The sequence below is a fragment of the Callithrix jacchus genome, chromosome 14 (assembly GCF_049354715.1).
Source record: "Callithrix jacchus isolate 240 chromosome 14, calJac240_pri, whole genome shotgun sequence".
NCBI classification, from domain to species: domain Eukaryota; kingdom Metazoa; phylum Chordata; class Mammalia; order Primates; family Cebidae; genus Callithrix; species Callithrix jacchus.
Window position 1 is genome coordinate 41423587 of NC_133515.1, and position 24712 is coordinate 41448298.

The 24712-nt window shown below is 52.0% G+C and overlaps 1 protein-coding gene across 6 annotated transcripts in view; it reads right to left on the reverse strand.

Annotated features, from left to right (window-relative positions):
* Positions 1–240: 240 nt before the first annotated feature.
* FBXO41 (F-box protein 41) overlaps positions 241–24712 on the reverse strand; it is a 29581-nt gene continuing 5109 nt past the window's right edge. The window contains exons 2-15 of one of the 6 annotated variants that reach the window (XM_078349076.1): positions 17031–17249; positions 16637–16759; positions 14647–15693; positions 12393–12618; positions 11840–11913; positions 11230–11588; positions 10262–10503; positions 9927–10042; positions 9659–9811; positions 9201–9296; positions 6696–6814; positions 6355–6513; positions 4762–4877; positions 241–4625 (exon numbers count right to left, since the gene is read on the reverse strand). In XM_078349076.1, the coding sequence (XP_078205202.1) occupies positions 4563–4625; positions 4762–4877; positions 6355–6513; positions 6696–6814; positions 9201–9296; positions 9659–9811; positions 9927–10042; positions 10262–10503; positions 11230–11588; positions 11840–11913; positions 12393–12618; positions 14647–15554 (2631 nt within the window). In that variant the 5' untranslated portion in view covers positions 15555–15693; positions 16637–16759; positions 17031–17249 and the 3' untranslated portion in view covers positions 241–4562. Of the gene's footprint in view, positions 4626–4761; positions 4878–6354; positions 6514–6695; positions 6815–9200; positions 9297–9658; positions 9854–9926; positions 10043–10261; positions 10504–11229; positions 11589–11839; positions 11914–12392; positions 12619–14646; positions 15694–16636; positions 16760–17030; positions 17250–24712 lie in introns of all 6 variants that reach the window. The other 5 variants (XM_078349074.1, XM_035272297.3, XM_078349075.1 and 2 more) reach the window with 5 other exon arrangements.

The following is a 24712-nucleotide window of genomic DNA, read 5'->3' on the forward strand; positions in this document are numbered from 1 at the left end:
CCCAGCTAACTTTTAAAATTTTTTGTAGAGATAGGGTTTCACTCTGTTGCCCAGGCTGGTCTCAAATTCCTGGGCTCGAGCAATTTTCCCACTTCATCTTCCCAAAGTGCTAGGATTACAGGTGTGAGCCACTGTTCATTCCACTGGGTTATCTGCCTCTGTGCACTTAAGCTGCAGAAAGACTATGGTGACACAGATGACAAGTGTGGCCACATACCATTTACTTCCCTGGGGCAGAGATACCAGTTTCACCATCTTTTTTATTGGATACAGAGTCATAAATTCTCTGATGCCCATGTGAGTCCTTTTAAATACATACACTCAGGTACATTCAGCAAAGGGCATCTTATGGGTGACATGGAGCAAAGTGCTGGGATGGCGATGCCTGGGTGGGGCAGAGAAGTGTGGCCAGGGAAGGCCCCCTGGGGGCTGGAGGTACAGGCACCACTTCAGAAACAAAAATAAAACCAAAAATTGCTCTCCACCCCTCTGCCTGTGCTTGGGGCTAGGGAAGCTACCCTCTCACGCTCAGGCCCATTATAGCCTAGTTGTGCAGGAAAGCAGGGCCTAGGGGCCAGTTATGGAGGTCCCCACCAGTGTGCCCATTAGAACCAAGCCTGCTGGCATCAGCCACAAGGCAAGCCTGGGTCACCTCAGGCCTCTGCCCTGGATATAAGACCCTCGCCAGGGTAGAGCTGAGGCTGGGTAAGCCCAAGGCCCAGCCTCCCTTGGGCCATGCTGGCAGTGGCAGAGGAGGCTTGGCCTCAAGGTGGGGAGCCTGCCTGATTGTCAGGGCAGCCTTGGGACTGGCTGAGGTCCCAAGGGGTTGGGGAGGGAGTAGTTGCCTTTGTTGGCCCTAGTACTCTGATCTTTACCCAATCCTAAACCTTATCCTCAGGCAAGGGCTACAAATGAACACTTGTCCAGGAATACATACACACACAGTACACAGCAATATATACAGAAATGCAGGCCTGGTACAAGGCTGGGTGAGAAAGCATGGCCACTGGGGTAGAGAGAAGGGCCAGGCCCCCAGGGGAAGGAAGTTACACTCATCAGGGACTGACAGGCTGGGACAGGTCCCATGGGTTTGAGTTAACTTCTCTGGGCACTTGGGCCATACACTCACATCTCTCCTGTTTTTACCCCAAATCCACCAGGAACTGGGACTTTGGCACCAATAGTCACTCTGGGAAGGTCTCCTTCAACTTAGCGCCTTAGAGGGATTGGGGCCCGGGCTGCTCCCCATCTATGGCCCAAAAGATTAGAAACCAGGACCAGGGTAACAGGCAGGACCCAAAGGCAAGGGATGGAGCCAAACCTTGGAGTAGCAGGCCTTGGGAAGGAGGCCTTTTTGTTTTGTTTTTTCCTTTTGAGGCAATTCCTGAGGGGCTGGCTCAGACTCTAGTATTACAGGACTAAGAAAGCAGGAGCTACCCTGATCCTTCGGTGGTCTCTCCTGGCTGGGGAAAGGCCATGGTTCTGGGTAGCCCACCCATTCTTTATCCCCGCAGGGATGCATATACATGCATCATTTCCTGCTGGTTCTGTGGGAAAGCAACCTGAATAAAGCATGAAGTACTTAAGCCAAGTAAACCAGCCTCCCAGGTAGGCACTGGGGCCAGGCTAGATGGCACGGGGTGGTAAAAACACCAAGTGGTCACCCCCACTGGGCCTCAACACATACTGGGGCGCCTGGAGCAGGGCTGTTTGTTCTCAGATATTCCTTTTTTTTTTGCATCTTACTGAGTATGAAATGTGGAGGGATCCCCTTTGAATGGGTAAAGACGGATGAAGTGCTTATAGGGATGGCCAGGCCCAATGTCCCTGTTTCCATCCTCAGCCTTAGCTGTATGGTTGCCAAAGAAATGAATGCATAGAGCCTCCCAGCAAGCAGAAGCTCCCTACTCAGCAGCAGGGCTCATCCCCGAGGAGAGAACAAAAGAAGAGCATCAAAGGGCTGGTGGGGAGCGAAGGCCGTAAAGCTGCCAGTGCTCAGCATGCAAGAAGGCTGGGGTGCACAAGCCTGTCAGCCCTGGGGTGCATGTGCAATGCGATACTCTGACCTCTCAATCCTACTGCAAAGGCTTGGGCCTGTGCAGTATGTGCTCTCACACATCCTTTACACAGCCAGAACAGGGCGGAGGACTGAGGGGCTTTCTTGGAAACAGCTAAACCCATGGGAAGTGGACGTCCCCCCAGGCAGAAGGGTATCTTGTTCATCCTTCTGTCTCTAGTGCTGGTGGTGCTCAGTACTGTTGCACGAAATGAATGAATGTGTGTGTGTGTGTGAAAGTACAATTAGCATCAGTCCTTTCAGCACCCCCTTTCTGTCACCCTAGCTCACTGCCCATACACCCCAACCTCCTTTCCTAGGGCTGATGCCAGACAGTCTAGTGTGTACCACTCAGAAGTTGCCCAGAGCCTTGTATTCAGGGATGGAAGGTCCCTGGGACAGAGAAAATCCCTCAGTTGGGCAAGGTCAAGCCAAGCAGGGCATCCCTTTGTGCTTTGTCCAGGAGACAGGGAAGGCAGCACCTCTGGTTCTGGGGTCACAGGGAGCAGTAGTTAAGGGGTGCAGTTGGCAAGGCAGGACCAACAAACCCAAAGCAGCCAGGCCCTTAGTGGACCTCCACCTCTAAACCCTAAGGTAGATCTAGTTTAGATGTCTGAAAGAACTTTCCAAATGAAGGGAGGAGGAGAAGAAGGCTGTGCTGCTTTTTCCTGACCCCTGAGGACAGGGCTGGTGCAGGGAGGAAGCCAATGGAGCCAGCTGCTCTGGGGTAGAAGCAGGGGGTGCCACATACAGCCAAGGCTTCGTGCAGGACTAGGCAGGGAGTTGCCACCATAACACCCATGGTATTTTAGGTTAAGGGCAAGGACAGAACAAGCCACAGGAGGAAAAGTCAGCCATGATAGCAAGAGCTGGGACAGAGCTAGGGAGTGACACTAGGGGAGCTGGGTATGCTGCTGCGCCCGTGGGGTCCCAGCTCTGGAGGACTCTTTACAAAGTAACCTAGGGCTGGGTCTTCATGTCCAAGCTAGGTTTTGTTAGTTGGTCCCTGGAAAGGACTGGGTAATGAGGGGACCCATCTCCAGCCAGGACCAGTAGCCTAATGGCAAGGGCTGGGAGCCCATTCTATCTAGGAGAGAAAGAAACCCTAAGGTAGATCTAGTTTAGATGTCTGAAAGAACTTTCCAAATGAAGGTTGGCAGGACCCCCAGCTTCTAAGTCACTACGGGAGTACTTAGAGGAGGAACCGGGGAGACCTGAGCCTTTGGAGCCTTGGTGCTGAGACCTGATACTTTGGGGACTGCAAAGGCCAGTGAAAAGTCCCACTGGCATCCTGTGGCTTCTAAGCCAAGTGGCTCCAGCCCAGGTTCAGCACTAACCCTAGGCAGAAGACCCCAACGCAGCCCTCACTAAGCCCGCTGGGCCCGTGGAGACTATGGAGGGGGAGTGAGTCTGTGGAGGATGCTCTTCCTCTTCTTGGCCCCATGGGTCTGGCTCCCTGCCAAGGCCACATCTTCAAGCAAGCTAATTAGACAAGGAAGCAAAGGAAGCCACCCTCCTCCTGGCTTCCTCCAAGGCCTCAGCACGGAGGGTGGCCCCGTGCCTCCCTCCCAGACAGCCCTGGTGACCCAAAGGCCATCAGGTTCCTGCCCAAGCACCTGGATTAGAAAGAAATTCCTTGAGGACAGGAACTACTTCTCACTGTGACAGGGCTGCCTAGGGCTGGGACCCTTACCCTCTGGAGGGTCCCTCAGAATGAGTGTAGGTATAGAAACATGCACCTTTCAGCTCTGAATTTAGCTCTGGTGTGTAGTGGGGTGTGGGGCTGAGAGGAAGGGTCTTGTCTTATAGCAATAAATATGTTTTCTCTCCCTGGCAATCCCCCACCTTGGAAGGGTGGTCTCATCCTGGGGAATTCTGGGTGACTGTTTCCTTTCCAAACCCACCCCCACTACCCCATTGTACTGCTGTCCCCAGCTTTACCACATGCCCAGGCCCCTAGGTCTGCCTGTAGTATCCCCAGAAAATGTAGATCCAGAGCCTAGGCAGGCTGTCTAAAGCGGGTGCCCCCAGAAGCTGGGGCAGGGTTGGGGAGAAGAGCCCTCCTTGCCAAGTCTGAGCTGCCTTGTGGAGCCCCCATTGACCTGGGGCCCCAGAGGCTCCTGACCAGGAGGCTGGGCCTCGGGAAGGAGAGGCCGGCCGGAACAGCTGAGGAGCCACGGGGTGGTTATTGCAGATCCTGCAGGTGATAACACCAGACGCTGGTGGTGACAGCTCCTCACTGGCTGTGCCAGAGGCTGCTCCAGCTGGGGTGGGGTGGGGGTCGGAGGGCAGCTTCTGCCGAGCCCCTGTACTGGGGAGGCAGTGCCCTGGGTCAGGCCTGTTGCTCTACTGCTCCAGGAGGAGGACAGGAGACTTGTCAGTCTCCTCTGGAAGCCAGGGATAACACGTGACCTCCAAAGGTCTAGTCCAAACCAGGGTCCCTCCGAGGTCCAAAGAGAGAGGCCTGGTGTGGGGCTGGCAGGGGCCCTGCCGCCCCCTACCCGGGTTAGCAGCCGCCTTCCACCTTGATGTGCAGAATTTTAGAGAAGCCGGGCCTTCGTCGTAGGGCCTGTGGACAGAACCCTGGGTTAGTTCTCCCTCTGTGCCAGGCAGGTGGGGCCCTCCTGCCACACTCACCCAGGTCACCGGCCCCAGTCTAGGGATGCCAGTAGGGGTCTTGGGCATCCTCAGAGTTGACGCCTCACCTGGAGTTTTGTCACCATGTCTTCAAACAGCTTCTGGGCCTCAGGGCTGCTGGGTTCTTTGAAATAATCTGCAATCCCAATCTGGACCACAATGGACTTGAGGTTCCGACAGATGCCTGAGAAAAGGTGGGCAAGGCAGGGGGCTTGGACAATGGAGCTGCCTCCTCTCCTCTCACTAATTTTTTTTTTTTTTTGAGACGGAGTTTTGCTCTTGTTACCCAGGCTGGAGTGCAATGGCATGATCTCGGCTTACCGCAACCTCCGCCTCCTGGGTTCAGGCAATTCTCCTGCCTCAGCCTCCTGAGTAGCTGGGATTACAGGCACGCACCACCATGCCCAGCTAATTTTTTGTATCTTTAGTAGAGACGGGGTTTCACCATTTTGACCAGGATGATCTCGATCTCTTGACCTCGTGATCCACCCGCCTCGGCCTCCCAAAGTGCTGGGATTACAGGGCTTGAGCCACCGTGCCTGGCCTTCCTCTCACTAATTAATGAAATCAGACAATTATGTGCCAGCCACCAGGAATATGACAGAGGACAGCAGACCCATGCCATCTGGGGACTGGCGACTGGATGCAGGGAGAGGCAGATAGGGCTGAGGCACCAGAGAGGCTGCAGTGGCTTCTGGGAGGGTGAGTGGGCAGCAGCCGGCTGTCGAAGGGCTCTGGAAACTTCCATGACATAGGGGGAAGCTATACCATTGTCTGGTATGAATGACAAGGAAGAGTGGCTGAGGTGAGGCTTGTGGATCCAGGCTGGAGCACAAAGGAGGGGAAGGTGGGGCAAACACTGGGGAACAGGGGTCTTAAGGGCGTGAAGTAGGGAGAGGTGGAGGAAGATCAGGTGGCTGAGAAGCACTGGGAGGTCCTGATTCTGGAGGCTGAGCAGTTAGTTCTGGTGGTCCAGGGCGTGCCATGTGGCTGAAGGGGGAAGAAGGTCTTGGAAAGAGGGTCAAGGCATGTTGGCGCAGTCGGCATGGGGTCCTCCCAGGAGCCGAAGGGTCCTGGCTGGTGGTCTCCTTGGGCAGGAGCAGCCCACACTGGGTGCCATGTCCTCAGTGCAGGTGCAGGAGTGACTGACAGTGGAGTGGGTGGTTTGAAAGGTGTGGAAGCCAAGGAGGCATGATCTGGAGTCCAGGGAGAGAGGAGTCCTCACCCTGAGAACTGTCCTGGGGGGGCTTCCACATAGCATCTCATTTAATCCTCTCACCCATCCTAGAAAGGTGTGAAAGCCAAGGAGGCATGATCTGGAGTCCAGGGAGAAAGGAGTCCTCACCCTGAGAACTGTCCTGGGTGGGGGGGCTTCCACATATCATCTCATTTAATCCTTCTCACCCAGCTTAGAAGATGGGAATACAGGACTTGGAGAGGTATAGTAACTTACCCAACGTCACTGAGCTAATAAGTAGCAGAGCCAGACCTGGGACCTAGGTCAGTCGAGCTCCAGACCCAGTGTTCTTAACCTGTCCTCTTGCCTCTGCCCTTGGCTGGAGGCCCTGATCCATCTGCACCAGTGATAGTTAGGCTACCTGCTGACAGAGCCCTGTGACGGGTGACAGTCATACCCTGCCCTGCATTCCCCCATTGCTCACTGTTGAAGTGCAGCAGGGCCTTAGGGGTGACAGGGGTGGCTGTGAGCACCAGCATCTCCAGTCCCTTCAGGCCTTCACGGCAGACCTCTGCCGCCACCTCCTGGGTGATCTCTGACACATGGTCAAGCTCCAGGACCTGCAGCCGCATGCAGTTTCTCGCTAGGAAGAGGAAGCAGAGGGATCCTGCTGAGAAACTCCCCAGGTCACCCCTGCAGGCAGCACCCTGGGTCCCCTGCCCCACCCAGGCCGCATGCAGCCCTGATACCCTGTGGGATTTCACAGGGTAGCATTGCACCCATGCCTGCTTCTCACTACCCAACTCAGTCCAAGGAAAGACTCACCGAGTGATGCCAGGCCCTGTACCCCACAGCCGGCACCCCCGACCCCCAGGGCCCGCAGGTGGGGCCAACAGCGACCAATCATCTGCAGGCAGCGGTTACTGAAGCGCGTGGGCTGCTGGCTGGAGAATGGGAAGGGGGAGTCATCAGAGAAGTCTCTGGATGCCTGACACCCCAGCATGCTCCTCCTGTGGGACCCCTCCCTGACTGAGGCAAGTGTTCCTCCAACAACCCAGCTGGTCAAATCAGAAAACCAGGATCATCCCTGACTGCTCTGCCCTCATGTCATCTGCCAAGTCCTGCAGATTCTGATTCCCAAGCACTCTTTCTTTTTTTTTCTGAGACAGGGTCTCACTCTGTCACCCAGGCTGGAATGCAGTGGTGTGATTTCGGCTCACTGCAACCTCTGCCTCCTGGGTTCAAGTGATTCTTCTCCTGCCTCAGGCTCCCAACTAGCTGGGACCACAGGCGTGTGCCACCATGCCTGGCTTATTTTTTTATACTTTTGGGGTTTCATCATGTTGACCAGGCTGGTCTCAAACTCCTGTCCTCATGGGATCCACCACCCTTGGCCTCCTAAAGTCCTGGGATTACAGGCACGAGCCACTGAGCCCGACTTCAAGTACTCTTGAACCCACAGTTCAGACCACCATTGGCATTCTCTGGGTTAGTACTAGTCTCCCTGCCATGTCTTCACACTGCAGACCGGGAGCCCTCATTCCTACATCCATTCAGCAAATAGTTATCAAGTCAAGAACAACTGAGCTAGGTCCCGGAGGTGCAGTGGTGACAACACAGACAGGGTCCCTACCCTCAAAGAGTGGACAGTCTATTTGGTGGCAGGAGTGGTGGGGGGCATAGAACACTACCATTCTGATCTTAACCCCTTTCTTAAAATCTGAAGTCCCCCCAAATAGCTTCCAGTACTTTCTAGATAAAATGCAAAAAACCTAAAGTCCTTAGCAAGGCCCTTCCTGATGGACCCAACTTTCCTTTCCATTCACACCAAACTTGCCTGAATACTTCATCTCTCAATATTTGCCCTGGCAATAGATATCTCTCTGGCATCTATTATCCACTTGGTACCAGGGATACAGAAATGGACATTACTAGATTCTGCCTTGAGAACCACCTGTCTAGCGGAGGAGATCGAAATATAAATAAATTATTGCAAAATAGGGCCAGGCGTGGTGGCTCATGCCTGTAATCCCAGCACTTTGGGAGGCTGGGGAGGGTAGATCACCTGAGGCCAGGAGTTCAAGACCAGCCTGGACAACATGGTGAAAGCCCATTTCTACTAAAAATACAAAAATTAGCTGGGCATGGTGGCCCATGCCTATGTCCCAACTACTCAGGAGGCTAAGGCAGGAGGATCACCTGAACCTGGGAGGTGGAGGTTGCAGTGAGCCAAGACTGCACCACTACACTCTAACCTGGGTGACAGAGCAAGACCCCGTCTCAAAAAAGGAAAAAGAAAAAGAGTGCTTGGGAATCAGAATCTGCAGGACTTGGCAGATGAGATGAGGGCAGAGCAGTCAGGATGATCCTGCAAAGTCGATGACAGAGGGGTCAGGGCAAGGTGCAGTGGAGATGGAGGCAGGCGAGTAGTGACACACTTTCCCCAGGGTATTACAGAAGGCACACTGGATGACCGGGAGGAGCTGTCGTGTGGAGAGAGGCAAAGTGTGGGGGGGTAAAAGAGCCTGGTGTGTTTGAGGAACTCCAGGCAGAGTGAGAAAGGATTTTATAACCTGGATTCTCCAACAACTGGCTCTTTTATACACTGACCTCCCTGAACCGCCTTTCATATGTCAAACAAAGCTGGTGATTTTTAGCTGTTGTTTACTGAACAATTACTGTGGATTCTGCAAGATTTGGGTACTTGATCTCATCTGGGCCAGTAACAGCCCTAATAAGGTCCACAGTTCCTAATACCACCTTTACTTTGCAGTTTGAGAAACTAAGACATGATTGGGATGCCCAAGGTGACACTGCCAGTAAGCCAGGACGTAACCCCAGGTCTGATTTTATTATTATTTAGTTTATTATTATTATTTTTTGAGACAGAGTTTCACCAGTACAATGGTACGATCTCGGCTGACTGCAACCTCTGCCTCCTGGGTTCAAGTGATTCTCCTGCCTCAGCCTTCGGTGTAGCTGGGATTACAGGCATGCACCACCACACCCAGCTAATTTTGTATTTTTAATAGACACAGGTTTTTTCCCTATTGGTCAGGCTGGTCTTGAACTCCTGACCTCAGGTGATCTGCCCACGTCAGCCTCCCAAAGTGCTGGGATTACAGGTATGAGCCACTGCACCTGGCCAACCAGTGGCCAGCTTTAAAAAACTGATTTTAAAGCCCTGCTCCTAAGGCCTCAATGGACAGATTAATGTGTATGAATCTGTCCTAATAGCTTGTGGAATGGGCTCTGATCTGCTCAGTCCTCAGTCCCAGACTAGGACCAACTGTGTCCCCTCTCCCACCCCCCAAACCTGCCAGGGCTCACCAGGGGTGAAGTGGCGCCACTTGGAGGGAGACGATCTCTCTGCAGCCTGCTCCCAGGGCCCAAATGACCTCGTGGCCCACAGGGTCTGTGGCACTCCTGTGAAAAGACAAAACTGCTGGTCGGCCAGCGGGGTGCCTTATACCAGTAATCCCAACACTTTGGGATGCCAAGGCCAGGGTTCGGGATCCCCAGAGCCCAGGAGTTCTCAATCAGCCTGGGCAATACGGCGAGACCCCATCTCTATTTCAAAAATAAAAATAAAAAGAAGAGATACAAGACAAAGCTGGAGTCGCCCACTCTGGTGGTCTCTGCTCTTGCCAAGGCTTCCTTCCCTTCGGCCATAGAGCTCTTGGGTCCCTTTGCTTGAGAACCCTGGCGGAGACTATGCCGTGCCTCGGGATCTTGTGGGACCCTGGGCTGATAGGGCATGGGCCATGCTTCTAGTCAGGTGGACCCACCTGTAGGTGACAGCCTGCAGCGCGCGGCAGTAGCAGCTGGCCAGCCAGAGCGAGCGGTCGGTGAGGATGTTTGGACAGTGGGAGATGCGCAGGATCAGCAGGTTCCCCCCAGCTGCCTTCAGCAGGGACTCCAGCCCAGCTTCCAGGCAGCCCCTGGGGATGACCAGAAACTCAGAGAGCTGGCCACCTCCTCCTCTGGGAAACATCCTTACTTAACTCCAGGTCTGTGGACCAACAGCACCCACCACCCACCCACTGCAGGCCTCACCGGGTACTCCGGGCATACTCCTCCTTGCTCTCCTTCTTTCCCCGCTGCCGGGGCTTCAAGTTCTGCAGTGTCAGAGAGTGAGCCTGGGTGCACCACTGAGCCAGCATTGCCAGGAACTGTGGGGGTGGGGAAGGGTACTTGGAGATGAAGGGATCTGAACTTGGTTGGCTGGAGGTGGGCCAGCCCTGGGATAGGAGGCCCCATGAGAGCATTTCAGGCAAGCCAGGTTGGCACTAGTGTTGTAAGGGTTGCAAAGACCAGACCTTGAGGGGTCAGATTCTAGCCAGGGGAAAGGTGGCTTCAAGCAGGGAACAGAAGACAGGCAGGGCAGGCACCTTGGAGCAGACACGGGCATTCTCAAGCAGCACCCTTGTCCAGACTGCGGGGTGGCGGGCCACGAAGCGCCAGTCCCGGCAGACCTCGGCAGCATGCAGCAGTGTGCGGGTGTCCAAGTAGGTGAAGATGCAGAAGAGGGCGGCTCGCATCTTCAGGATCTCTGGGCTGATGACCTCGTTGGAGCGTGAGGGGCTGCCCCTCTCTGCTCGCCGACCCCGCCCACTGCCTCCCTCGGGACGGGCTGCAGAATATCAGGGGTTCAAAAGTGAGCATGGAGGGTCAAGGCTGGTGTGGGGAAGTGTGTGGGGAGCTGGGGCAGGGTAGGAGCTGCAGAGGAATGGGCATGCTGGGGTACTGGAGCCTAGGAGGGAAGGAAAAGGGGCCTCTGCATCCCTGTCCTTTGAAGTACCCCATCGCTAATTTTACACTTTACAAAAAGGTGTCCGTTATGTAAACTTTCTTTTTAAGGTTATATATCACTCATACTCACCCCCTACATGAGGTAATGCATCAGATTTGGAGAGGGAAAGGAGCTGGGGGGTGCTGGAGTATAAACCAGGCCTCTGGAAACAGACGTAGGCATGGGGCTGCCCAGAACATGGGGTGCAGCTACACCCCTGACCCTAACCCTCTCACCTCCCAACCCACTCACACCTGTGTGGGGCCTTCCCCCACTGCACCAGGGGCTTCAGAGTTTGGAGGCAACACTCAACTTCTCTCCTGTAAATGTTAATGAGCCTACCAGGTGAATGAACCCCTCCCCCAGCTGGATGTGGCATCCTTGTGCAACAGACAATCTGAGCATACTTTTGCCAGTGCAGCCCTGCCCTGTCAAAAAGTTCCTGCCCCAGGCTTGAAGGGCGCTGTGTAGGAGGGGTGAGCAAGTCTGGGAAAGGGGGTGGTGCAGGAGCCCAGGAGATTCACTGTTTCAGTCCTGTGTCTCCCTGCCCACCCTTCCAGGACTTACCTGAGAGCCGGCAGCTGCTCAAGGGCCCAGCCATAGCAGGCCCGGGGCGGGGCGCATCCAACGGGCCCTCAGCCTCTGACTCAGTGGTTCGGGAGCCCACGTCAGAGACATCACCCTCTTCTCCCTCGGTGCTGTGTCGGCGGGGTCTGCGCTGCCAGTTTTGGATGGCCTGGCGCCGCAGGCCTGAGCTGCGAGGGGGCTGGGACCGTTCTGAGCCCCCGTTGGCAGCCTGGGCCCGTGTGCCCAAGCCCCCAGGGCCACTGTCCTCAGGGACCCCCTCCTCTGGCCTGGGCAGCTCCAGACTGTCACTGTCATAGCAGCCTGAACTCTGGGATGCAGCTGGCACACGGCTGGAGGCCCTGAGGCAGGGTGGACCACACAGTAAGGGGTGAGAGGCACCAGGCCTGCCCAAACTCCCCACTCTGCCCCTACCATCAGCTGAGGGCAACCCACCCGCCCTGCTTTCCAAAAGCCCCCTCTGGGTGAGGAAAGGCAGACACAGGTGAGCCAGGGAGGGTAGGGGCAGAGGATGACACAAGCCCCAGATAGGCCAGTGGATCTTTCCAGGGCAAGGGTAGGCTGCATGGGGTGGGCTGGGCCCGAGGCTTACCCTGTGCTGGGAGAGGAGCCATGCCGTGACACTGCATATGTGCTAGGCATGGCCGGGCCTGCGTGGTGTTCTCGCTGTGGGCCCCCAGAGTGGGAGGTAAAGGAGAGGGGCAGAGGAGCCAAGAGGATGAGCAGGAATAGCAGGGGAAACAGGGTAAAAGATGGAGAGGAGGGGAGGAGAGAGAAGGAAAAAAGTTGGGAAAGATGGACAAATGGACAGACAGCCCAGAGAGGCAGGCTCACCAGATGCCTCCCCACACCCATCCAGCACCCTGAACCCCAGCTTGTGGCTCCTGGGCTCTCATTTGCAGAGATGGGCAGAGATAGCCCCTGAGGGCTGGGGCCACCAGATCACATCTCACTACAGCCTTAGGGGCTGCCACTGGCACTCCTGCCCAATCAGAGGGGCTCCCCTGTTCCCAGCATCTGCTCGTAGGGGAAAAGCCAAAGAAGGGGCAAATGGGGCATCATGGGGAGAGGTTTGGCCATGTGAAAGGTGAGGTTGTGGGGGGCCAGGTGTGCAGGTAGAAGAGGGAAGGCATGTGGGCACTCACCATTCTGCCTGCGCCCCGGGCATTGGGGCCAGCGCCACCTCCCCCACCTCCACGGCCCAGGCTGGCGCTGGGCGTGCTGCCACAGCTGCTGCTGATGACCTGCAGCTGCCGCTCAGCACGGTCAGCCCGCTCAAGGAGCTCCTCAATGAACTGCTGTAGCCGCAGCTTAGCGCTGGCCTCCCGCGCCGCTGTCTCCTTCAGGAACTGGTCAATCTGCACCACCTCCCTGGGCCCAGAGCAGTCTCTTACCCCAGAGCCTTGGCCTGCCTGCCCACATCCCCTCCGAAGGAGAGCCCAGCCAGTTCAGGGAGACACCTGCACAGCTGCCTGCGGTGTCTGCCTATGGTCACATGGGTTTCTGCAGAACAGGCCAAGCACACAGCCCCACACGATGACACAGAACAGAAATGCACTCAGGCACGTTGCACTCCGAGCTACACACTCACACCCTACCCACCCAACACAAGACATGCAACTACACACCCTGCTCTCCACAGAAATACTCAGGCATACTCAGTTCCACACAGTCACTCCTGGCACACACAGAGCCCCACACACATGTACCCCACACACATGTACATCCATATGCCATAACCAGACACATCTCTCTCATAAACACAGACATGTTCAGACACACAGGCATGCCCTTCAGTACCCAGCATTCCAACACAGCACACTCCTAGGCACACACTTAGAGCCACCAGCCATGTCACATATCCCCACACAGCCCTGTTACACAGCCCCACACATTCATGTTTGTGTACTCACATCATGTTCCAGCTTGGGCACGTGCTCACGTGTGAGACACGCAAAGAACCATGGAGGTGCCACCGACATAGTCAAATATACTTTCAGGAACATTAAAAAATATACACTAAGGCACATCAACACGCAGAGAAATACACTCAAATGTGGAAGTATCCTGACAGTTTGCACCAAATTCTAGGAGCTCGTGAACACATGGCACACTTAGACTCACGTGTGTACTAACTCCCAATTGCATTCCCGGTTGTTTGTGCATCCATTCAACATTTATTGAGCACCTTCTAGGTACCAGGCCCTGTTCTAGGTACTGGGGAAATAGCAGTGAACAACTCCTGCCTTTATGGAGTTTATATCACAATGGGGACATATAAATAATATTTATATACAAATGCTCTTTGGCTTACAATGGGGTTACATCCCCATCGGCCCATAGTAAGTTGAAAATATCATCAGTCAAAAGTGTATTTAATACACTTAACCTACTGAACATCAGTGCTTAGCCTGGCTTACCTTACTTGTGCTCAGAGCACTTATATTAGCCTATAGTTAGACAAAATCACTGAAAACAAAGTCTATTTTACGAAAAACAGTGTTGAACATCTCATGTAATTTATTGGATACTATACTAAAAAAAGTATGGTTGTACATACTGTTTTTCATTTTCATACAGTATAGTTTCTACTGACTGCGTGGTGCTTTTGTAGCATCGGAAAATTAAAAAATTGTGTCAAACCATTGTAAGTCAGGGGCCATCTGTAGTTCATAATCCTACATTTAAAAACCAGAGAAATGAAGAAGATTGAGACAAAAAGATAGAAGGAAATCCCAAGAGTGTCTCAGAAGGCATGTCAGGGGTCAGCTGTGTCAAATGCTGCCAATATGCCAAGTAAGACAATGGTTTGGCCTTAGCAACAGGAAGGTCCCTCTACCAGGGACCCTGGTAGAGGTGGAAATGCGATCAGACTGGGTTCAAGAGAGAAAGTAAGGAAAGAAATTGGAGACGAGGTATAAACAAATACAAGGAGTTTTCTGTAAGGTGGAGAGAAAAGGGGGCAGTAGCCTAAGGGGAAGAGGGTTATGGCAGATGGGAGAAATGACATAATATCTTTGTGCGTTTAGGAATGATCTGCAGAAACAGAAAACCTCATGATGGAAAAGGGAGAGGGGAGAGTTGAGCTATGTCTTTAGAAGGCAAAAGGGAAGAGGATCTGGTCCCAAAATGCAAGGGTTGGCTTGTCTAGGACAGAGAAAGAGAAAGGCACAGTCTTCACAAAGAGGCACAGGGTCACACTGCCATGTCCTTACAGTACCAAGCACACATCATGGTGACACTTCTGGCCCACACACCATCAGTGCATGCTCGTGGCCACAGATCCTGTTACAAAGCCATAGCCACATACACAGACACACTCAGGCACGCCCACGGTGATTGTGGCGGCACAGTGACCGGACGGGCACAACCATCTACAAGACCCGAGGGTCTACTCACTGCTGTTTGCGGCTCAGCTCCTGTTCCTTGTGCACTAGGTCCTGCTTGAGCGAGGCCAGCAGCTCCACGCTCACGTCCACCTGGCGGGAGAGCTCAGACGCTCGCTCCTCCAGCTCCTCCTTCTCGCGCCCGAGCCTCGCACTCTCCTGCCGCGCCGTCTCCAGTTCAGCCGCCTTGCGCTCCAGCTCGGCCTGCAGCCGGCCCACCTGGCCAGCGATCTTCTGCTCCACTTCCTCGCTCAGCCGCTCCAGCCGCCTGTCCACCTCCAGCTTCTCCAGCGCGCGGATCTTGAGGCGCGCCAGGCCCTCTTCATAGGCCACATCCGCGGGTGAGGGGGACGCGGGGGAGGCGGAGGCCGGCCCGGAGCAGGGGCCGGGGCCGGGCCCAGGTGGCGGCGTCGAGCACGCCGAGGACGCCACGGACTTGCGGGCAAACAGCTCCCCCAGCGGGATCTCGATCTCGCGCAGCGCGTAGCGTGCGGCGGCGGCGGGCACGAGGCCCGGCTCGGCCAACTCCTCGCAGGGCAGGCTGGCGGGAACCAGGTCTCCGGGGAAGTGGGCGAGGGGCGCGTGGTGGTGGTGGTGGTGGTGCAGCAGGTGCGGCGCCGCGGGCGACGGACCGACCGCCTGCTCCTTGCCCTGGAAGGACGTGCTCTCGAAGACCTCACGCCGGGCGCCAGGCACCGCCAGCAGGGCGGCGGGCTCGGGCGCCAGCGGGAAGCCGGAGGCGGCGGCAGCGGCGGCCGCGGCTGCTGCGGCGCCGTCGCAGATGCTGTTGGTCTTGGAGAGGATGTAGAGCGTCTCGTAGGTGTGGCTGTACTCCAGGTGCGCGCGCAGCGACGACAGGCTCCGGAAGCGCTTGTGCTCCCCGCAGCGGGGGCAGCGGTACGGCAGGTCCAGCGAGGCCATGGCCCCGCTGCCCCCGCGGCACGGAGGCTCCACCGCGGCCCCCCTCGCCGGTCAGCCGGGAGCGCTCATGGGGGGCCGCGGGCGAGCCCCCCTGCGGGGTGAGGAAGGCTCAGGGCGCCCGCGGCCCGGGGCGAGGAGGCTGGAAGAGAGACGATGAGTCTTAGGAAGAGGATATCGCTGCTCCCACCCCAGCTCCCAGTCCGGAGCTCACATCCCCCAGCCATGAGGAAATTAGCATCGAGAGGCAAGGGGAGACCTCCCAGAGGAGTTGGGCTGCTTTCGCACCTGTGAGAGGGCCTGTATATGAGCAAGAGGGAGAGAGAATAAGATGTCGGTTTTTAAAGGGGAGGGCGAGTAGTTACTTTTATTTATAATGGTTCCAACCTGAAAACGACCCAAATGTTCATCAACGGTAGAGAACGGTTACAATGATAGAATCTACCCAGCAATAAGAAAAGGAACTATTGGTACACAGAGTGACATGGATGAGTTCATCCAATATTATGTTGCATGAAAGAAGCCAGACCAAAGAGTGCATGCTTTAGGATTCCAGAGAGATGGAGTTCAAGAACAGACACAATTGATGATGAAGAAGTTGGCATAGAGGTCCCCCGCTTGGGGCTACATGAAGAGGCAGGAGGCAGCTTTATGTGATGTGGAGAATGTTCTCTATCTGCTCTGAGTGGTGTTTATACAGTTGTGTACATATGTAAATAATCATCAAGCTGTACACTTGAGCGTAAAAATTGGAGAAGGTGTTTATTTTCATTTTTTGCAGACTGCACCCCCACACAGGCTGGGACTATTGGTACCATGTTGCAGTGACCAAGACATCACTCCACCTAATGACATTGCATGTGTCACTATTTGTTCTGTCCTGATTTCTGCAAAACATCCTCCTATCCCTACTGTTCCAGACACTTAGATCTTTTTCTCAGACCTATTAAAGGTGGGGTGGGTTTCCAGAAAGTGTCCCTGCCCCGCCTTCACCCCAAGTGCTTTATTTTCCATCCTCCCCACACCCCTTACGGCACAAGGTCCCCCCACCCCTCCACCAATTCTAGCATCCCAACCCTCCTCACCTTCAACTCCTGCTGCCCCTCCATCTTTGGCTTCCCGTCACCCTTCTCCTACAGTGTGGGGTCTCCATCCCATTCCTCACAGACATCCTCTTCCTAACTGCCTGCAGTCGGGCTTCCACTGCCCTGTGATCAAGGTTACAGATCACTTGCTGATCAGACAAGCCAGTTGTCATCAGGGGTCTTGCCCTTCTTGGTCCTGCGCTGATACTACTGACCCCTCCATCTTCACAGGCTGCTGTGAGCTTTCTTGTTTGGATTTTCCCCTGGGTTCTGCAACTTCCTATTCTTGCTGCCATCCTAAACACCCTCATTCCCTGAGGTCTGCCTCTGCGGCCCTCCATCTCTGTCCTCCCCCTAGTCAGGCAGTCGGCTTCCCTCTCATAGGTTTACTTACACCTGTAAGCTCTACTTCTCCATCCTGACCTGCCGCAGAGTTCTGTTGCCTTCTGGCATTTCCACAGGATATATGGGTGGATGTCTGTTCCCTGTGCCAGCCCGGCATCCAGTCCTCCTTCTGGTGACAGCACCCTGCTTTGACCATAGGGAACCATCCTTCCCTACTTTCTCAGTCCACAGGGTCTGGGGGATGTGACATAGACTTGGCAAATCAGTCCTGGGATAAACACAGAGCACCAAAGTTGAGCCAGTGAGCCCCAGGACTATTCTGGAATGATTGAGAGAAAGCATTCTCTTTGGGATCAGGTTTCTAAGCTGATGGAGAAGGGCAGAGCTGCTGGGGCCATTCTTTCTCCTTTTGGGAGGAGACATCTGGGAATGAAGCCAACCCAAAGAAGAAAAACTTAGATGGAGAAAGACATCACTCACAGACACTGTTTGAGAGCCTGGCCTGTTCAGTTGCACAAACCAATCAATTCTGTCCCCTCACCCCACCCCACCCCCACCTTTTCTTTGAGATGGAGTCTCACTCTTTCACCCAGGCTGGAGTACAGTGGTGCAATCTCGGCTCACTGCATCCTCTACCTCCCAGGTTCAAGCGATTCTCCTGCCTCAGGCTCTCGAGTAGCTGGGATTATAGGCCTGTGCCACCATGCCTGGCTAACTCTTGTATTTTTAGTAGAGATGGGTTTTCACCATGGTGGCCGGGCTGGTCTTGAACTCCTGAATTCAAGTGATCCACCTGCCTCAGCCTCCGAAAGTGTTGGGATTATAGGTGTGAGCCACCGCGCCCAGCCCCCTATTACCATTTTTGCTTAAAGCTGGTTACAGTTGGGTCTGGTTAGTTGTACTCAGAATATCTCCTAACCGAAAATTAGAATCAGAGATGGAAATTTTTAATAGACCTGCAAACGAAATTAGCTGAACTAAGGAGGGGGGGGCATAAGCTGGCACTGCTTCCCCCACTTCCTACTCACAGGGTTGGTGAACCTGTCACAGAGCAGCAGCAAAACAGCTGATTAAACTGTCTCCCACCATCCCTGGAGCTCAGGCCATGTACCTACCATGCCTGCAACATTAGGGAATTTATAGAGAAATGTCAGGATGTTGACAGTGTCTTTCCCATGGCCTCAGTAAGGTCCAACAAGCAAGAGACACACTCTGGCTTAAAGGAGCCCATCTGAAAGCCGAGAGGAAGAAAATTTGGGCTTGCCCAGAGAGGTCCTTTCTGCCTGCGGCCAGTAATTCAATATGGCCGAGAGTGTCAGATAATTAAAAGCCAGCTCTTTTCTTCAAGCTAAAGTCAGCTCAAGCGAAGACAGAGAGGCTGGGAACTAAGAAGGATACAAGCCTGGGGCCTGACAGGTACTTGACTCCTCAGGCCCTGCTGAACCCCTCCTGCTGTGCCCTGCCAGCTGGACAGAAGCTTCTTTTATAAGCAGGCTTCCGTTGGGATGCAGCTTGAGTGAGAAGGGGCAGATGACCTTTTGCCTCCCACCCCAGATTAAGAGTTTGCATTGCCCTGTGGCAGAGGCCCAGCTAGAGGCTGCAGAACCAAGGGCTCCTGGGATGTACAGAATACTGGGGCCTGTTGCTAAGAGATAACCCCTCCCCTCCTACACCACCACCAGGGACTTCATTCAAGAATCATAACTGTCATAGAGGTCTGTAGCTCTGGTTAATAACTCTGGGGATGACCAAATGCAAACGGACTGAAAAGCCTCCCAATGATTAAGGGAACGGTATTGCCAGAAAACCCCCCACAAACCAAAGGATAGGATTGCTCAGCCCCTATGGTTGCCCTGAACCTCTCCAAACCTGCACCCCTCAGTGCCCCTCCCACAGAGACAGCAAAATCAGAGCAGCAAGATTGGTGTACCAGGGAACCTCTTTCTCCTCTTTGAGTCAAACATGTGGACCACAGACCAGGTTTTTTTCCTCACCCCCCTCTTCAACTAGGAAGGCTTTTCTTCTTTCAGCTATACAGTTTTCTCTCCATCATTGTGGTTGGGCCATAAATGGAAAGACCATGAGCTAACCAAACAGCCCGTTGCTATTGCCAAGATGTTAAATTGGGGATTGATGTGGTAACTGGGTGAAAACTTCGAATGTCCCCTCCCAGAAGTGGGAGAACTGTGCTTTAAGTTTGGTGAGGGATAGTTGCATTATGATAAACAGGGAAGTATTTTTTAAATTACACAGGAAAGGGAGTCTGTGTCAATCATGGACATCTAACAAGTGAAATACAGTGGATGTTGATTGTTTTTGCTGCCTGGCTCTCATCCCTTTGTTGTGAATTGATCTCCAATTTTCCCTTTGAGAACCATTCCCTGCATTTCGAGTAGATTTGGGTAGGGCTGACCACATCCACTGGCTCCCAGGGAATGCACATGACTTCAGTCTTTTCCATTAGGGTCACAGTGGTCGGGTCAGTAACAGATTCATTTCTCAATCTGGCTTATACAGGTACTTTAGGAGCTGTGCTCAGTTGGTAGAATGTGAGCCTGTAGCTACTTGTGGACATTTTTGTCCTCTCTTTGGGAGAAAAGAAGTAAAAGATCCCTGATGATATCATTTGGGTTTCCACATCTAGATGTGCCTGAAGCTCTAACCCAGGACTTGACCATTAAGAAGGGCTGCAAATGTTTTTCTAGCTTTAATCATTTGGGTCAGTTGCCAGTCTCTAGTAATAAGCCTCCAGACTAACACAGTGGCCCACAGTGTCAAAAGCAAATCCCAGACTTCTCGTCACCTACTACCCAGCACCCATTTCTTTTGGTGTCACTGTCCTCCCAGCTAAACCATTGGCCATCTTGATTTTTCTCTCTGATAACCATCAAGACCTACTGGTTTTTTTCCTTCCAAGTGCTTTCAACCCGACTGTTCTTTTCTCATGCTTTGTGCTCTTCCAGACCACAACCTCCTCACACCTAGACTGCTGGCCCAGCCATCAGCTCTATTCCATCTGTAAAGGCATCAGATTCCTATGCTCACAACTCCTTCAAGGGTACCTCGTCCACTACCAACTGCAGCCCAACTCCTCAGCTTCATGATCTGGCCTCTGTGCTCTTGCCAATTTGAAACTGAAAAGCGGCCTAGCTGTTTCACTTGCATTCCTTGATTGTGATGGCTGGACATTTCTTCACACATACGCCAGCCATTTCTATCTCTTTGGTGCCTTGCCTGTGCACTATTTTGCTCATTGTCATACTGAACATTCATATTTTCTTATCGATTTACAAAAGCTTTTAATATTATTGATCTTTTGTCATTTATATACTGCAAATATTTTTCTTAAGCATGTTGATTGGCATTTACTTTTGTTTATGGTCTTTATTGACATACTAAAGTTATAAATTCTGCCACAGGAAAATCTGATTTTGTTATTATGCTTAGGAAACTCTCCCTACCCAAAGATTATATAAACAGTTACATATGTTTTCTTTTGAGACTTGTGATTTCTTTTTTTTAAAATTACAGAGTATTTTTTAGAATTAAAAGGATGTACGTACTACCAAGTCATTGCCACTTACTTTAGGCTGCAGGATTTCCTTTTGGATTTTTTTTTTTCTTTTTTTTTGAGACAGGGTCTCACTATGTTGCCCAGGCTGGTCTCAAACTGCTAGGCTCAAATGATCTACCCACCTCAACCTCCCAAAGTGCTGGGATTATAGGCATGAACCACTGCACCTGGCCTACATTTGGATTTTTTTGGTATTTTTTAGACAGAGTTTTGCTCTGTCACCCAGGCTGGATTGCAGTGGTGTGGCGATCTTGGCTTACCGTAACCTCCGCCTCCTGGGTTCAAGTGATTCTCATGTCTCAGCATCCTGAGTAGCTGGGATTACAGGTACACACAACCACACCTGACTAATTTTTGTATTTTTGTAGAGATGGGGTTTCACCATGTTGACCAGGCTAGTCTCAAACTCCTGACCTCAGGTGACCTGCCCACCTCGATTTCCATGGTGCTGAGATTACAAGTGTGAGCCACCATGCCAAGCCCATTTGCATTTTTTAACCCAGCTAGAAATTTATGGTATGCATGGTGTAATAGGAATTTTTTAAAACCAACTTTCCATTATAGACATTTTCACAGATGTTAAAAAATAAGAGTGTTACAATGAACTCCTAGGTACTCATCATCCAGCTTCAAGAATTCTCAACTCCTGGCCACTTTTTCTTCATCTGCGCACTACTTCCCTGCTTCACACTTGCCCTACCCCCACTATTGGATAATTTTGAGCAAATCCTAAATATCATACTATTTCATCCATAAATACCTCAGTATATATGAGGCAAGACTTAACTTTCTTTTCTTTTGAGATGGAGTTTTGCTCTGTCTCCCAGGCTGGAGTGAAGTGGTGTGATCTCGGCTCACTGCAACCTCCACCCCACAGCCACCCCTGGATTCAAGTGATTCTCCCACCTCAGCCTCCAAAGTAGCTAAGATTACAGGTGTGCACCATCATGTTGTCCAGGCCTATATTTAGATTTTAATATTAAAATCCAAATAAGCCATGGCACCTGGCCAAAACTTAACTTTCTTTTTTAAAAAAATGATATGTAGTAGGCTGGGTGTAGTGGCTCACGTTTGTAATCCCAGCCCTTCGGGAGGCCAAGGCAGGCGGATCACCTGAGGTCAGGAGTTCAAGACCAGCCTGGCCAACATGGTGAAACCCTGTCTCTACTAAAAATGCAAAAATTAGACGGGAGTGGTGGCAGGTACCTGTAATACCAGCCACTCGGGAGACTGAGGCAGGAGAATCACTTGCACCTGGGAGGCAGAGGTTGCAGTGAGCCAAGATCATGCCATTGCACTCCAGCCTGGGCAGCAAGAACAAAACTCTGTCTCAAAAAAAAAAAAGAAAGAAAGAAAGGTGCCAGGCACAGTGGCTCACACCTATAATCCCAGCACTTCGGAAGGCTGAGGGGGGTGGATCACCAGGTCAAGAGATCAAGACCATCCTGGCCAACATGGTGAAACCCTGTCTATACTAAAAATACAAAAATTAGCTGGGCGTGGTGGTGTGTGCCTGTAGTCCCAGCTTCTTGGGAGGCTGAGGCAGGAGAATTGCTTGAACCCAGGAGGCAGAGGTTGCAGTGAGCTGAGATTGTGCCACTGCATCAGCCTGGCAACAGAGTGAGACTCTGTCTCAAAAAAAAAAAAAAAGTATGTAGTAATTGTTACAATGTCACCATCATTTAGCCTTTAGGTTTATTAAAACCCAAAAAGTAGCCTTCAGAAGTAAATCCAAAAGATGGTTCTTTGAAAAGACCAAGAAAGTAAATAGCTCTCTGGCAAATCTATTCAGAGAGAGAGAAAAAATATATATATGAGACACATGAGGGAAAAAAGAGAGATATATATAACTGCTGGTACAGAGAAGATTTTCTTAAATTACTACCAGGTACAACTCTTGGCCCAAATTTTTGAAAATTTGGGTGAACTGAATGCTTTTCTAGGAAAACAGAAATTATCAAAATTGACTCAAGAAGAAATAGAAAACTTAAATAGACTGATAACTATAGACAAAACTGAAAAAGTTGGCAAAGTGACCAGAGATATTCTAGAGTTCATACACATACACAACTGTTCAAGAACAAGGTTATTCCACAACATATAGTGAGCTCGGTGTCAGGACATCTGTGCGTATCTGTTCATCCTAACTAAGCAGTGGCTCTTCCTGTGGGGGATACCTTTCAGGGCCCCAGAAGTAGCCAGCCTTCTCCCCACTCTGCCCCCTCTCACCATGTACTTTTGAAGTCCTCTTTTTGCCTCACAGCATCCTGTTAGCCATGCTGGCAGAGAGCACGGGAAGGGGAAAGTCTGGGAGTATCAGCCTGTGAATGGATGTGTCAGGTGGAGGAAGAGAGGGGCTTCTGGGATCCAGGTGCCTCTTCACCCCGGGCCAGCCCACTTTACAGTTGCCCTCCATCTGCTGGAGCTGAGGAATGACTATGAATCTTAGGAAAATTTTTGTCTAGATTTATGCACCTCCTAAGCATGGCCCTGAAGTTTTGCTTGAATGCAGGTGAGTGGGCAATAAAGGCAGGGGGAAGAGGGACAGGAGAAGAAGGAAAACAGAAGTGTTGTTCAAATTTTATCCCAGGTCTGTACTATGAGCACCATGACAGAACAGTTGGAGATTTTCCTTTGCATTCTAGTCTCCCCACATCAGCAACCTCTGCAAGCCCTGAGACTATCCTCCTTTTTCAGCCTGGCCCTGCCTCCAGACCTGTGATTCTCCTCGTATCTGAAATGCCTATCTCAAGCCTACTTTCTTTCAAATCCCCATCAAGGTTTTGTTTGGATAGAAGGATTCTACAGGCTAAACTAATCAGAGATAATTTTTTTAAGGCTTTCAGGTATGTGAGTGTTATCTCTTCAAACAAGACCAACCATCTCAGGATGTGTGTCTTCTCTAGCTCCTGTCTCCTGTCGCATTCCCACACATTGACTCTGCCAGTAACACAGATCATCTTGTATTTCTATGGCTTCCACCGTCATGTGGTCACTGATAGTCCCTGCATTGGGCATTACAATTTTCATCTGCTCAGCAAGTCTTCTTCACCTTCTGTTAATAGCAACAAATTCTCATCCTCTTTTTTTTCCCTCATAGGTAGTAGGAGACTTCACCTGGAGCATCCTTTCTTTAGTGAGCTGCCCCTCTGTACTTTATGTGGTTCTGGCCAGGTTGTCAATCCTAGTAGGATGGACACATGACCCAGGCCTGGCCAATCACAGTATCTCTATATTCTTGGCCACAGTGATTGACCCAGGGTTGAGCACATTCCTCAAGCTGAGCCAACAGAGTCCTCTATTGGGAGTTTATATGAAAGATCAAGCAGTCCTCTTGTCCCTCTGGGATCCCATGTTAGGATGGTGAAGCTGTCTATGGACTTGTGCAACCTCCACCCACTACATGGAGAAAGCCCATGCACAGTGGGGAACAAGGTGGCAACACTCAGAAGAAAGTTGGGCCAAGAGCTAGAGAGTCCTCACCACAACTGTGAGCACCTGGGTGTCCAAGACCCATTCATTTCCCTTCTTCCTAGTTATATGAATTGGTAAATTTGCTTAAAGTAGTTTGGGTTGAATTTCTGTCCCTTGCAATCAAGCATCCTGACTAATAGTCTCCCAAATCTGCATTTCTAGCCTAGACTTCTCTCCTAAGCTCTATTCAAACATGACTTATTCTATGTCTATTTGCTGAGTACCTTGAATTACACCATACCAGGTTCTGTGCTAGGTGTGTTGAGGACAAAGACAAACAAGATCCAGTCCTAGCCTTCACACAGGTTTGTTATCTCCCAGGGCAGACTGAGGTGTTAGAGGATACAGTTATGAAATAAACTTATGCAAGAGGCAGGCACAGGTTTCTACACTTAACCTAGCTTGAGGAATTGAGGGACTGGGGAACGCCCAGCGGCAGTAGCATCTAAGCTAACTCTTGAAGAGCAAAATATAATTGCCAGGTGAGGAATAGGAATTATGAGGTTTGGGGAGGAGAAGAAAGGCATTCGGAGCACATGAAATAGCATGTATAAGGGCGAGGAAGTAAGAAAGGGTATATTCCTCCCTCAGGGAACTATAAGGGTAAGCTCCGTGAGAGTAGAGACATGGTATATCTCAATCATTGCTATTTCCCCAACATTTATACCAGTGCCTGGCATGGG